Source organism: Microcebus murinus, chromosome 15, assembly GCF_040939455.1.
Source record: "Microcebus murinus isolate Inina chromosome 15, M.murinus_Inina_mat1.0, whole genome shotgun sequence".
Taxonomy (NCBI): domain Eukaryota; kingdom Metazoa; phylum Chordata; class Mammalia; order Primates; family Cheirogaleidae; genus Microcebus; species Microcebus murinus.
In genome coordinates this window covers 24,221,378-24,234,575 of record NC_134118.1, presented here as the reverse complement: position 1 = coordinate 24,234,575, position 13,198 = coordinate 24,221,378, and the positions used below count along the sequence as shown (strand labels likewise).

The following is a 13,198-nucleotide window of genomic DNA, read 5'->3' as shown; positions in this document are numbered from 1 at the left end:
GAGAGTTAACACACACTGAGAAGTCTGTATAGAGATTGGAACTGCACTCTAGGCTTACCTGTGGGAAAGCCTGAATGCTCAATTATCAATGAACCTTGGGAAAGGGAACGAAGGAATATTTTCAATCATTTGTAACATGTCACATATAAAAAACAAAATAGAACCTGTCAGTATCTTGTACTTCATTACATCCTGTGATTTAAAAAAATCCTTCCTAATATATGCATATTTGCTACTGGTAATATTGTGCTGGGAGTAAAAGCCTGAAAATGAGAGCTCAGGGCACTATCCCAATTCCAGGCATATTTTAAAAGTAATAACATCTAAAAATAAGCGATAATTATGTAATATTTCTTCTTAACAGTATCATGCTTTGCTTACATTAGCTAAATTCTCACAGAAGTCCCATGAGTATTATCATCACCCCAGTTTTACAGATGAAGAAAAGGAGGCAAGTTTACTAGGCCACACAGCTAACAATCATTTCCTCCTGAATGAGAAAGTACAGTGTGTAGGGACAGCAAAACTCCATTTCCACCCTCCTATGGCACTGGGTGGGCCCACAAGTTAAATTGACATAAAATAGATTAACAGGAAAAAGTAATACAAATTTAACATAAGTGGATGTAGGTATGGGAGCCTTCATAAGGAAATGAAGACCCAAAGAAGCAGTTAGCATAATGAATTGGACAAAGCATAGTAAACTGTGAAGATGTGCGAAGGCAAAGATGTTTGAGCTAGGGTATTTAACTGAGTAGGGAAATGACCAGAAAGGTTGTTCATACAGAATTTTCTTGGCCTCAACTCACCATGGTTGAGAAGAATGTTGCTTTTTTTTTTTTTTAACTTTTTAACTTTAACTTAATAAGGACATTTTTCATATGGGAATTTCACCTACTGCTTTTAAGAAACAGAATGAAGGTCTGAGTGATTTTTTTGCACCTGTTTTTTTTAAGTGTCTTTAACTTAAATAGTCTTACCCGCCAAAGTGGTATATTTTTAACTTCTTCAAGCGTTTGTCTTTAAAATATAAGCTCTTACTAAAATTCTCAGTCTAAAGTATACCTTCAGATTCAAACAGCAGAGTAGCCAGCGGGAGGGGGAAAAATCAAGGGATTAAAAAAAAGTGGAACTAACGTGTTCTCTCTCAAATTTAGGTTTCGGGTCTGCCCAGAGAAGGGAGGAGCAGAGATTGTGGCAGCACCGCCCCATTGTCTCCGCTCCCGCTTTCAGTTTTCAACGAGGTCCGATTGAAGCATATAATTACCTGTGCTCGGCACTGAGCGTTTACATCGTCCTTGGCGATCCTGAACTGACCTAGCTATGTCTGGCCGTGGCAAAGGCGGTAAGGGTTTGGGTAAAGGCGGCGCCAAGCGCCACCGGAAAGTGCTCCGGGATAACATCCAGGGCATTACCAAACCTGCCATTCGGCGCCTGGCGAGACGTGGCGGTGTCAAGCGCATTTCTGGCCTGATCTATGAGGAGACGCGCGGGGTCCTTAAAGTTTTCCTGGAGAATGTAATTCGGGACGCCGTCACCTACACGGAGCACGCCAAGCGCAAGACCGTGACAGCCATGGATGTTGTCTATGCCCTCAAGCGTCAAGGGCGCACTCTCTACGGTTTCGGCGGCTAAGATCTTCCCCTTCGAATTCCTCCCTAATGGCCCTTTTCAGGGCCGCCCATATCTTCTTAGGAAGAGCTGTATTCTACTTTGTTGTTTTTAGTTTACTTTTGGCTAGCCTTCACTCTGTGGCGTCAGCCAGTCCTGTCTGTTAATGTGCGGCTTCTGACTTAGGCCAATAGGAAGGGAGCGTTGGCTCGCGTGTGGGCGGGGCCTGGAGCCAGGAAGCGCACCACAGGCGGCGCTCAGTGTTACGCGGCGCTCTGCACTGGGGCTAAGCGTCGGGTTCGCTGCACTTTGCAGCGTGGTGTAAGCGTGTGGCTTGTCTGGTGTTTGTACTGGTAAGGGAATTTGGGAATAATGTAGTTGGTTGCTCCCAAGTGGGAAAATCGGTTAACATAAGACATTACCATCAAAACGCCGGAAGTGTATTCTCAGTTTATCTGCCCTTTAGTCTTCCCTATCGCTGCTCTCTGTCCTATCGTCCGCCTGGCCCTCCCCTACCGGGCGGGCGCCCTCCCTCACCCCCACATAGTATCGAGCTTGGTGTCATGATGAGGGACGTCACACAAACCCACACACCGAGTAGTTTCATGTTTAAAGGTGTTTTGGCATTGCTGGCTTCCCTTAGGCTGGGGGCTCTCCTTAGCAGGCTGCCTAAGAGTTTGAAAATTCCCACTTCTGGACTAAGGTAGACTGTTTTATAATTAAGGACTCTTGATTTTTTCCTCCACGTCCGAGTCCAGTGGCAGGATCTAACCTCGAAGTAGCTGTTAGGAGAATATCCTTCCTCTAAGATAACAGTGGCTCTTGTGTCTTCAATGTACCCCCTCTTCCCAGACATCTTCTCTCTCTCCTTAAATTCCAAGATTCATCAATTTTTACCTTTTTATTATGAAAATTTCTAACTGTAAGACATGGTTGTGGAAAATTTAGAATTAATGCCCAAATTGAGAAGTCAGCCAACTGAATATTCAGCCTCTTTGATTTCATACTTGAAAATTATTGATGGCTGCTTCAGAAAAAAAAAAAAGAATTTTGTTGCATAGTTACTTTGCTAACAAGCCTCTCTGTGACCCTGGAGGAGATATTTATTGCATAGGCAGTTGAAAGTGAGTTCAGGTGAGAGGTCTGGGCTAGAGAAAAAAATTTAAGAGTCATCAGCATATAAATGATGAGACTAAATGAAACTGCTAAAAATTTAAGTACAATTTAGTGCAGCATTGTTTGTAATGGCCAATTAATGAGAACTGTAAAGCTTCAGCAGGAGGGACTGGATGAAGTGTGATCTATATTCATAAAATGGAATACAACCCAGCACTACTAAAGAGCGTGAAAGCTATACTGCAGTAAGTACTCTGTGGTGTCCCTTGACTCAGTTCTTGGACCCCTTCTCTTTTCTTGGTGATCTCACCAAGTCTCAACATTTATATGTTCTCTGTTCTCTAAAATAGTTTGTGTTCAACAGGAGAGCACCAGGGCCTAGCCATTAAGTGCAAGGTTAGCTTATAGCAATGCCAAAGGCTATGACAGTGGCAGCTTCCAGCTCTTTCTCATTACCAATGGTTGTTTCTTGAAGGGTGCCCTTAACCTCTCCAAATGCTAACAGATTTCTTCCACCCACTTCAAGCTTCACAAAGAAACATATAATTTAAGAAAAATACTTTTTCTTAGTTTCTCACAACCTTCATCCAATCTTCTTAATTCTGTGTTCAAAATCAATCAGAATACTTTTCACTACTTTCTTTGCTGCTTCTCTAGGGCAAGCCTCATCACCATTTGTCTGGAGGACCACAGTGGCCCTTAGATTAGTCTTCCGTCTTTCACTCTTAATCCTCTCACCCCTACAGTTTTTTTCTCCACTGTTGGGAAAATATGATTGAAGAATTAATGAGATGTGGCTCATAAGATCATTATTTTATTGTATAACCCTATATTACTATGTTAAAGACAGGAACAGGAGTTTGCAGGGTTTTGCCCTGAAAGGAATCTGTGGACTCAATGGTTCACTTATTAGAGGCTGCTATCATGAGAGAACTCTCAAATCTAGGGATGTTTTCCAGGAAGGCTTCCCAGTATCTCAAAACTTGTGAGCTTCCCTGTGTCTTGAAAGACAAGACAAGGCAAATATGGCCCACAGGGTGGGAGCCGGAGACAATGAATGCACTTTGCCCAGAGATGCGCCCCAGTGGTTATAAACAACCTGTTTATTAGAGATGGGCTTCCTGCTCTCTCATCTGTCTACTTTTAAGTCCACCATAACTAATCAAAGAAATATAGAGTCACTATACCTCTTTTGTTATACCTTTGTTAATTGACAACTACCTCTTAGAACTTAGAAGTTAGCCCCTGAAAGACTTTGTAGCTGTTTGCTCACCTACATAGATTAGAAACCCCTTGAGAGGACTTTTGATCCTAACCCACTACCTGTATCCCCTAGTAACTGCATTCCTTGATATGCAAATATGTTACCCTGACAACGGTAATTGATGTCCGTGATTATAAAAACCTGTATGAATCTAACCATATTGCTGGTGTTTATGGAGATACTGCCAGTCTCCTAAGTGCCCCATCTATGTTATATCTGATCTTTATATATATATATAAAACTATAAACTATACCTTAGTCTCTGTGTATTCTTTTTATTTCTGTCTATTGCCTATCAATTTCCTTATCCTCTGTGGCGACCCCTATCTTAGGGACTTGATTCTGTGGGGAGAAGCAGCTGATCTCCTCATGGGCCTGCCTCAACTACTCTCCCCCGCACTCCATCAAACACAAGTGATCTTTTAAAAGATATCATGTCCACTGTCTGCTAAAAACATTCCAGTGGCTTTCCATCATCTTAATAATAAAAGCTAGCATCCTTACCACACACAGCATACAAGTAAAGTGACCAAGCATTCCAGTTTGATCCTGAGAGGTTTCTCATGGTGTAGGACTTTCAGTACTAGAACTTAGAAAGTTGCAGGCAAACTAGGATGAATTGGTCAACCTATCTAGGAGGCCCTACTGGAGTTGTCTCTTGGCTAGCCTCTGACCTCATTCTCTATCACATTCCTTTTTCTTCACTGACTTCCTTGCTCTTTCTGGAATGGATGAAGCATTTCCAGCCTCATAGCCTTTGTACTTACTTTCTTTTTCTCCCTAGAAGTGTCTTATCCTGGATATCTGCATGACTTTAGACTTCATTTCACTCAAGCTTCTGTTCAAATATCCACCTTATGAAACAGACATCACTGTACCACCCTTTGTAAAATAATACTCTTTTCTGCTCATTTAGCATTTATAGCTGATAAAATATGCTCAAATAGTATACATATATACATATATAAAATCCCCCAGCTATAACAGTATTTTTTAAAAATTTTTTGTTTGATGTTCTATCTCCCCCAACTAAAATATAATTTCTTGAAAGTAGGGACTTGGTTTTGTCCCTGAAGTATCTCTAGATCCCTAGTATCCCTAGAACAGAGCTGATATCTAATATGTAGTTTATGGAGGTTTGTTGAATGAATGCATGCATGAATCTTCTACATAAGTCACCAGGCCCCCCACTAGGACCACAAGAGTACTGACACAATAAATTCTTCATCTTTAATTTCTTGACCTGTCACTCCCTAAAGCAATCAGCATAGCAGTTTCTCTCTCGATCTGAGGAATGATGCAGGGGTTGCAAATTAAGCAGCATTATATTTGTCCTGAACTAGGGCTGCATGAGTGTTAGGATTGAGGAAGGCCTGGAGTGGTGGATGGTATTCCTAAAATGAGTATGATCTATCAGCAATGCTATGAACTCAAAAAGCCAGGCAGACGATAACAGAAGCCAGTTATGGCTATTATTATACCAACTATAACTCTTATAGGAAATCTGTGTCCACACACCTATTTACATTGATTCTGGTTATCTGGAGAGATAATTCTAATTTGCTAACTGATGGAGCCTGGTGCCTACAAGAATATCTGGAACATTACATTAGGTCAGTAAATAGCTCTTCAAGCATACCAGCTAAAGAAGACATAAAATGACCACTCTCCACACCACACCATTTTTGCTCCTCTAATTCCTTAATTCCTGAAGTCATCCAGAATGCAGTTATAAATTCTCTCCATTGTCAGTTTTAAATTTAGCCGGGCTGGGTACATTTGTCATCCCCCAAGAAATCCTGGGCAACAATTGTCAGGTGGAAAACAGGACCCCCAAATCAAGGAGGTACAGCCATGACTCAACATACTGAATGAACTCAGTCTTCTATTAAAATGATACCAAAAGAGCCCAATGATGGAGGTATTTGTGAATATCTATTCAGGTAAGATGTTTCCCTATTAGACAACTTCAAGTGAGTTCATATCCCTTTTACAGCTGAGTTCTGAAGTCTGTTGTACTAATTGAAGACACAAATGGCTCAGGAACATCCTTTAAATCTCTGTGGCTACAATCACTGACTTGACAAAGTCCACACTTCCCAATCTAGCAGAAGGCCCTTCATAGACCGACAGTGCCTACTCTTAATAACTCCTCATGTCACCCTCTTTCCCTCCCTCCCCCATGTATAAAATAGTCTTTATTAAAATATATTTTACATACCATAAAATTTACCCACTTTAAGTGTAAAATTCAATGAATTTTAGTATATTTCTTAGTTGTACAACCATCACCACAATCTTATTTTAGAATATGTCCTTCATCCAAATTTCCATATCTCTGTGAAAAAGACAAAGGCATGCCTGATTGCTGAGGGCTGTGTTGGCACTGAGAGGCGCCTTTTCTCCCTAAACCAGATTTTAATCTTCCCTGAATCTGGTGTCTGTTTCCTGGGTCTGAATCTGGTTTCCATTTCAGAGATTTTTTTTGTAATGGAGACAAATCGTAATTGGTGGTGATAATTTCCATACTGTCCTCAATACAAGATAAAGGTACATTTATTTAGATGTCGCTTACTCTATTTCCCCATCCATGAAAAAGACAAATTTAAAAATTTTTCTAAAACAGGATTTTGCAATTTCTCGAAAAGCTTTCCCATCCCCCTCTCTGGCTCGCCTCAGCGACTATTAGCTCATCAGTTCTGATTGGTTGACAGCCCCGGATGGGGTTCGCTGATTGGGGAGTGATTCTCTTTGTTCGCTGAAAACGTGTAAATTCCTTACAATACTTGTTTTTTACTCGTTTCCCTTTGGTGAGTTGGAGTATCATTGTTCCACTACCCATATCCAGTGAGAGCGGGGCAAGAGAAGCTAAGGGGGTAAAAACATGCCATTGTTCTGAGGCTGTTGAATGGGTATAAACAGACGTTAAGACCGAATTTTGCACTTAACCCCGCAATCTTTCCTTGTTCTCCGGGCTACATCAATACTTACACACTGAACTGCTAGGCTCAGTAATATTACCACAGCTCCTTTTTTTGAATATTTGGGCGGCCCTGAAAAGGGCCTTTGGTTCAGAAATGCAGGCTGTGGCCTAATCAGAAACCTTAGCCGCCAAAGCCATAGAGGGTGCGTCCTTGGCGTTTAAGGGCGTACACGACATCCATCGCTGTGACAGTCTTGCGCTTGGCGTGCTCCGTGTATGTTACAGCGTCCCGGATCACGTTCTCCAAGAACACCTTGAGCACCCCACGAGTCTCCTCGTAAATCAGACCGGAGATACGCTTGACTCCACCACGCCGGGCTAGGCGCCGGATGGCCGGCTTGGTGATGCCTTGGATGTTGTCTCGTAACACCTTACGGTGTCGCTTAGCACCCCCCTTACCCAAACCCTTCCCGCCCTTACCGCGTCCAGACATGACTTCCAAAGAAGCGAACCAACAGCAAGTGAGAGCGAAAGGGAGAAATGACCCTTATATACCTACCTTTCCCTTACCACCCCGCCCCCAACAGATGTAGAGAATTGAAAGCGCGCCGGCGGGAAATGTGACGCACACAGTCTTAAGACCTCCTCCCAGCACCGGAGCAGTCGGGGGCGGGACCAAGACAGCTCGACCAATAGTTTTTGTTTACTTAACAGAGCTACGTTGCTCGGCTTGAGGGAACTAGGTTTAGAATTTAAATGTAAATCCATTCCGATTTCAAAGATATTTTAAATACTTTAAAAGGCCAAATCTTTTCTGTTCTTTACAGCTACAAAATTTGAAATCTTGGTAATTGTAAAATGCCAAGCCAGGTCCCCCTCCCCGTAGGTTTCCTTTTTAACGTTCTACATTTTATCCGTAACTAATTACGTCTTGTTAAAGATTTTTGTACTCTTTCTGTTGTCTTTTATAACTTGGTGTTCGAGCGGCCATATTTAGTGCTCTCGAAAATCCTATCATGTTTCTCTGAATCGTTCAGTGGCGAACATCAAGCTAAAGTAACCGGACAAAGTGTTGGCGGCACGTTTCATTTTATTTGCTAAGTGTATGGCTGACTTAATCATACTTGGAGACTCCCGTTCTTTACAGCTACTTTACTTGAAAAGGTGGTGGCTCTGAAAAGAGCCTTTGGTTTAAGTATGAAAGAAAGCTAGTCTTATCACGCCCGCTCTCCGCGGATGCGGCGGGCGAGCTGGATGTCCTTTGGCATAATGGTGACGCGCTTGGCGTGGATGGCGCACAGATTGGTGTCCTCAAAAAGACCCACCAGGTAGGCCTCGCAGGCCTCCTGCAGCGCCATCACCGCCGAGCTCTGGAAGCGAAGGTCGGTCTTGAAGTCCTGGGCGATCTCCCTCACCAGGCGTTGGAAAGGCAATTTACGGATCAACAGCTCAGTGGATTTCTGGTAGCGGCGGATCTCGCGCAGGGCCACGGTGCCTGGCCGATAGCGGTGGGGCTTTTTCACGCCACCTGTTGCCGGCGCGCTCTTACGAGCCGCCTTGGTGGCCAACTGTTTTCGGGGCGCTTTGCCACCAGTGGATTTACGAGCGGTTTGTTTTGTGCGAGCCATAACAGGGATTACCTACAACTTGAAACCAAGCAGTTAAGTAAATGGCGGCCGAAAGCGTTGCTAATATTTATAGCAGGTTAAGTGTAGTGATTGGATGAGCAGCGTTTAAACATGACGTAGAAGGCTCTGATTGGTTTATTTTTAAAGTATCAACAAACGTGCAGTTTCATTGGCTACTACAAAGCGCCTGTCGGAGTTTTTGTTTTTCTCTCTTTTTTTTTTTTGAGACGGGGAGTCTCGCTTTGTTCGCCAGGCTGGCCTGCAGTCTTTGGCTCAGAGAATCCTCTGTCGTAGCTGGGATTAATGGCGCGTGCTGCTGCGTTCGGCTTGTATTTTTTTTCAACTTTTGTCCCCTTCTTCCACACCTAATTTTCCTGACCAGACAGCAGTGTTTTGATAGAGCATGTTTACCTTTTGGTAAAATTAAAGATAATTAATTTCTGTGGTATCCCCACTTCTGTATAACCTTAAGAAAAAAAAATCCTTCCCTCAAAATGTATCCCCTACAGGTTTTTGCTCAACTACTTGATACTGTGTTAGAAGTTTCTGAAACCTTTCACAAAAATGGGATTCCTTTGTTATGCTTTAGCTAAGGACTTTTATTGAAAGCTACAAAGCACAATCTCATATACAGTAAAATTACACTAGAGCTCACAGAAACAACTTTATTAAATATTCATACTCTTGAATCCTACATTTGAAGCTTCCTGACGCTGTTTTCTAAAGCCTTGGGAATACTTTGTCAGGCGCAAAATGGCGGCTCTCCAGCACCACCGCCAAGCACTCGTTTAGAATTGTTCCCTTTGCGGAGCTGGCGAAGGATATGACCCCAGAAAAACCGAAACCCAGACCGCAAAGAGCATAATTTCACCTCGTCAAAAACAGACAGGAGAGTTTAAAACGTCTCAAGCGTTGAAATGGCATGAATATGACCCTTGTATACCAACAGGAGGTAGGCCAGATTCTACCTTTTGATTGGTTTAGTCCATTTCCTTGAGTAGCCATTAAGAATGCAGATCTGGCCATCCTTCATTTGCGAGGAGCGGCAATCATTATTTAAGAAGCTAGTATTACAGGCTACTTGTGAATCATATAATTCGGAGTAGTTCCTTTTTAAAGGTTGCGTTTGTTTAAATGCCTCGTTTATTACACTAAGGAAAGTCCATATCTTTCAAAAAAGTGTTTAACTTACAAAAACTTTACAACTTTGTATACCTGTTTTATAATTCACTAGCCTTCAAACTAAGCATAGTTTTTTTTCTAGGTGTTTAAGTTCATAGAAATCAAGTGACACATTTGAAAACATAGCTTCTCAGTAAAATGGGAGGTAGGAAAGACTGGTGGAGATGATGGACACATTCACGGTCTTTACATTACAGTATTAGCACCTGGTTTGAAGGAAAAGGCATTCTCGGGTTACCTAGCCCTGTGCGGACTTGTTTGAAAACTGCAACAGTGCGCGCAGGAAATACTGCCGCCGTCTCGCGAGCGCTGGGCGGTTACCAAGAATTGAATTGTGGAAATGGATGTCGGTTTTAATGGCATTTTATTCTCCTGCTAGTTAGTTTCTGGTTCGCTATGTGAAATCGTTTTAGCGTGTTGATGCTTTTAAATGCTCTTTATAGCCACAGTTTAAAGGGGTGGGTGCCATAAAATCTTGTCTCTAGGGTATGTTCTCCCGTTTTCACACTAAGGAGACCTAAACTCCAATGCCTGTCTGAGACCCGTTTCGTCCACCTAGCGTTTATTTAACGCCTCTCATAAGCTCAATTGTGAGCTCCATAAATTTTTGTTGAATTAGAGAATGAGCTGATCATGTCACGGTACGCTGATTGCATGTGCTGACCTGGAACATAGGTTGTAAATGTTAAAGCCTATTTGGGGTATGTCGTATGAATAAAAAGGCATTGGAAATTCGTGAAGTTCATTGAACTGCGGAAATAAATTGCAATTGCAGAAATTATCTGCATACTGTTTTCCACACATGTGGTTTGTTAATTGTGGCCTTAGTGAATTCTGGTATTTTCTACGATTCGTTTTCCTCTGACCATAATACGTAAAAGGTATTCACCAGATATGTTGCACTAAAACGTTGCCAGGAATTGCAGTGGCATTGATGAGAACTTGTCCCAAACCTGCAGACAAGGCCCGAAACCCTCGCTTTCCTCTTTCCCTTCCCAATTATTCTTACCAATTAAAAACGAACATCCATGACAATTCGTCCTCTAGTATTTTCTGGCAAAACTCCTTTAAATTTTAAGTGGTTGCCTCATTTACAAACCGCTTCCCCTCATTTCATCCCTTCCCTAAAAAAGACACGCTTTTTGACAGGGAAGTAGCAGCCTCTGACGCTATTTGGGCAGCGGAGCCTGCCTACAAATTCCGTCTCCACGAGGCTGGTCTTTCGGGTGCGTTTGCGGGCTTGGAGGGGTTGACCGACTTCGGGCCCTAGAGGCCCCTACCCCCAGCCGGCTTCTGAGACACTGCAACGACTGCGGCGGCGCCGGGGGCGCTAGGGTACGAGGGGCGGGCACTGGCGCGCACCAATCACAGTGCAGCCCCGCCCTATAAATACGCTGCTCCGGAGCTTTTTCTGCGTTCCCCTGCTTTGTCAGGTCTTACCAGATCGTTTTGTTTTCTCCCGCGGTCATCATGTCGGAGACGGCACCATCCGCTCCAGCTGCTTCCATGGCTCTTGAAAAGCCTTCAGCTGGCAAGAAGGCGAAGAAACCTGTGAAAGCTGTAGCATCCGCTAAGAAAAAAGCCGTTGGTCCCTCCCTGTCGGAGTTGATCGTGCAGGCTGTTTCCTCGTCCAAGGAGCGCAGCGGCGTGTCCCTGGCTGCTCTCAAGAAGACGCTGGCGGCTGCTGGCTACGATGTGGAGAAGAACAACAGCCGCATCAAGCTGGGCCTTAAGAGCTTGGTGAACAAGGGCACGCTGGTGCAGACTAAGGGCACCGGCGCCTCTGGGTCTTTCAAGCTCAACAAGAAAGCATCCTCTGTGGAAGCCAAGCCCAGCGTCTCAAAGGTGGCAACAAAACCCAGGGCAACAGGCGCTTCTAAGAAGCCCAAAAAGGCCACGGGGGCTGCTGCTAAAAAGAGCGTCAAGACTCCGAAAAAGGCTAAAAAGCCTGTGGTAGCAAAAAAGCCCTCCAAGAGTCCCAAGAAGTCCAAAGCTGTGAAGCCCAAGAAAGTAGCAAAGAGCCCCGCTAAGGCTGTAAAGCCCAAAGCAACTAAGGTGAAGGTGACTAAGCCAAAGACTGCTGCCAAACCCAAGAAGGCAGCACCCAAGAAAAAGTAAAAGTTCTGGTTGGAAGCTTCTTCCAGTGACCCAACGGCTCTTTTAAGAGCCACCTATGTATTTCAGGAAAAGAGCTCTAGCACACACAACGGCCCTTAAGCCAAGCTTTGCTCTGTATTAAAATCACGTTTTCATCTAGGTTGAGTTCCAGCTAATAACCAAAAAGGTAATCTTTTAGGTGACTTAAAATGCAACTTGGGGTGTCGCCCAGTAAATATGCAACTATTACTCGCTAAGAGTTTTATTTAGGTGCACCTGGAAATGCCACACCCAAGACTAATAGGTTGAATTCCTCACCCAGGTTCGAAGTGTGTACCACGTGCACTCAATCTAACTTTCCTTGGTTTGTGCAAGTTCAAAGCGAAAATGTTTTGTTTTGGGGCCAATGTTGCTTAAGCAGCTTTTACCGAAATTGGTGGCCCTAAGAAATGCTTTTGGAGTAGTTGGTAATAACATTCCTTTAATCACTCCTTTTCCGCAGCTGTGGTAAGCAAGAGGTTTGTCTTTGAGAATGATGTTGACCAGCTGGCGTGGATGGCGTTTGGGTTGCTGTCTTCAAAGAGCCTCACCAGGTAGGCCTCGCTCGCTGCCTGCAGTGCGATCCAAGTTTACTTACTTTTACATAGCATAGCTCAATTAGTTGTAAAACTTTATTTTTGCACATGCACATATAAGTTTTAATAAAATCAGTCGTATTTTTCAAAGATCTTTTTCCATCGTTTTCATTAACTCCTTTCATATTCTAAAGTTTGCATTATAGGCACCTCCTATCCCTGTCGTCCCCCACCCTACCCTCTCGCAATTGACAGGTAGATAACTATGTTTTCCTTTGAATTCAGTCTTTTAATATGCATGTGTATAGACAGATGTATAATTGTTTTGTTTTGTGGTTAGAGTTAATTTTTTACAAAACATGGATGTCTGAATATTGCTTTTCTCTTAACAAAACCTCAAATATCCTTTCAAGTCATATTTTTAATGTCCTTCACGTGGAGTAACACAATTTATTCATCCACTTTCCATTGATGAGCTTTGCTGATGATTCCAGTTACCATCGCTGAACATGGTGCAATAAACAATAGATTTCTAAAGCTGAGATTGGTAGGTTTTAGAATGTATTTTAAATTTCGATAGGTGTTGACATATCTTGAAAATAGCTCACACTTCCAGACCTGTGAAATAGCTCCCCCTCCTCTATTCCAACTATCAAGGCATGGTCTTAATTTCTGCCAGCCTCACAGGTGTAAAATTATTTCATTGTCACGTTGATTTGTGTTACTATAGCCACTAGTGCATCCTTTTCTTTAGGTTTATTGGCCTCTTGAATATGTTCTCAGGGAATTGCTTGCTTATGTT

General features: G+C 43.0%; 4 protein-coding genes across 4 annotated transcripts; 2 read left to right on the top strand and 2 right to left on the bottom strand.

The window, feature by feature from the left end:
- The first annotated feature begins 984 nt into the window (after window positions 1–984).
- On the top strand, window positions 985–1,662 carry H4C2 (H4 clustered histone 2). The gene has a single exon (XM_076010768.1). The coding sequence runs from the start codon at window positions 1,324–1,326 to the stop codon at window positions 1,633–1,635; it is 312 nt and encodes a 103-aa protein (XP_075866883.1). The 5' UTR covers window positions 985–1,323; the 3' UTR covers window positions 1,636–1,662.
- A 4,743-nt stretch (window positions 1,663–6,405) lies between these two features.
- Window positions 6,406–7,549, bottom strand: H4C1 (H4 clustered histone 1). The gene has a single exon (XM_076010513.1). The coding sequence runs from the start codon at window positions 7,405–7,407 to the stop codon at window positions 7,096–7,098; it is 312 nt and encodes a 103-aa protein (XP_075866628.1). The 5' UTR covers window positions 7,408–7,549; the 3' UTR covers window positions 6,406–7,095.
- A 290-nt stretch (window positions 7,550–7,839) lies between these two features.
- H3C1 (H3 clustered histone 1) lies at window positions 7,840–8,605 on the bottom strand. Its single transcript, XM_012741325.3, has one exon. It carries the CDS (start codon window positions 8,540–8,542, stop codon window positions 8,132–8,134), a length of 411 nt encoding a protein of 136 aa, XP_012596779.1. The 5' UTR covers window positions 8,543–8,605; the 3' UTR covers window positions 7,840–8,131.
- A 2,512-nt stretch (window positions 8,606–11,117) lies between these two features.
- Window positions 11,118–12,000, top strand: H1-1 (H1.1 linker histone, cluster member). Its single transcript, XM_076010512.1, has one exon. The coding sequence runs from the start codon at window positions 11,195–11,197 to the stop codon at window positions 11,840–11,842; it is 648 nt and encodes a 215-aa protein (XP_075866627.1). The 5' UTR covers window positions 11,118–11,194; the 3' UTR covers window positions 11,843–12,000.
- Window positions 12,001–13,198: the final 1,198 nt, after the last annotated feature.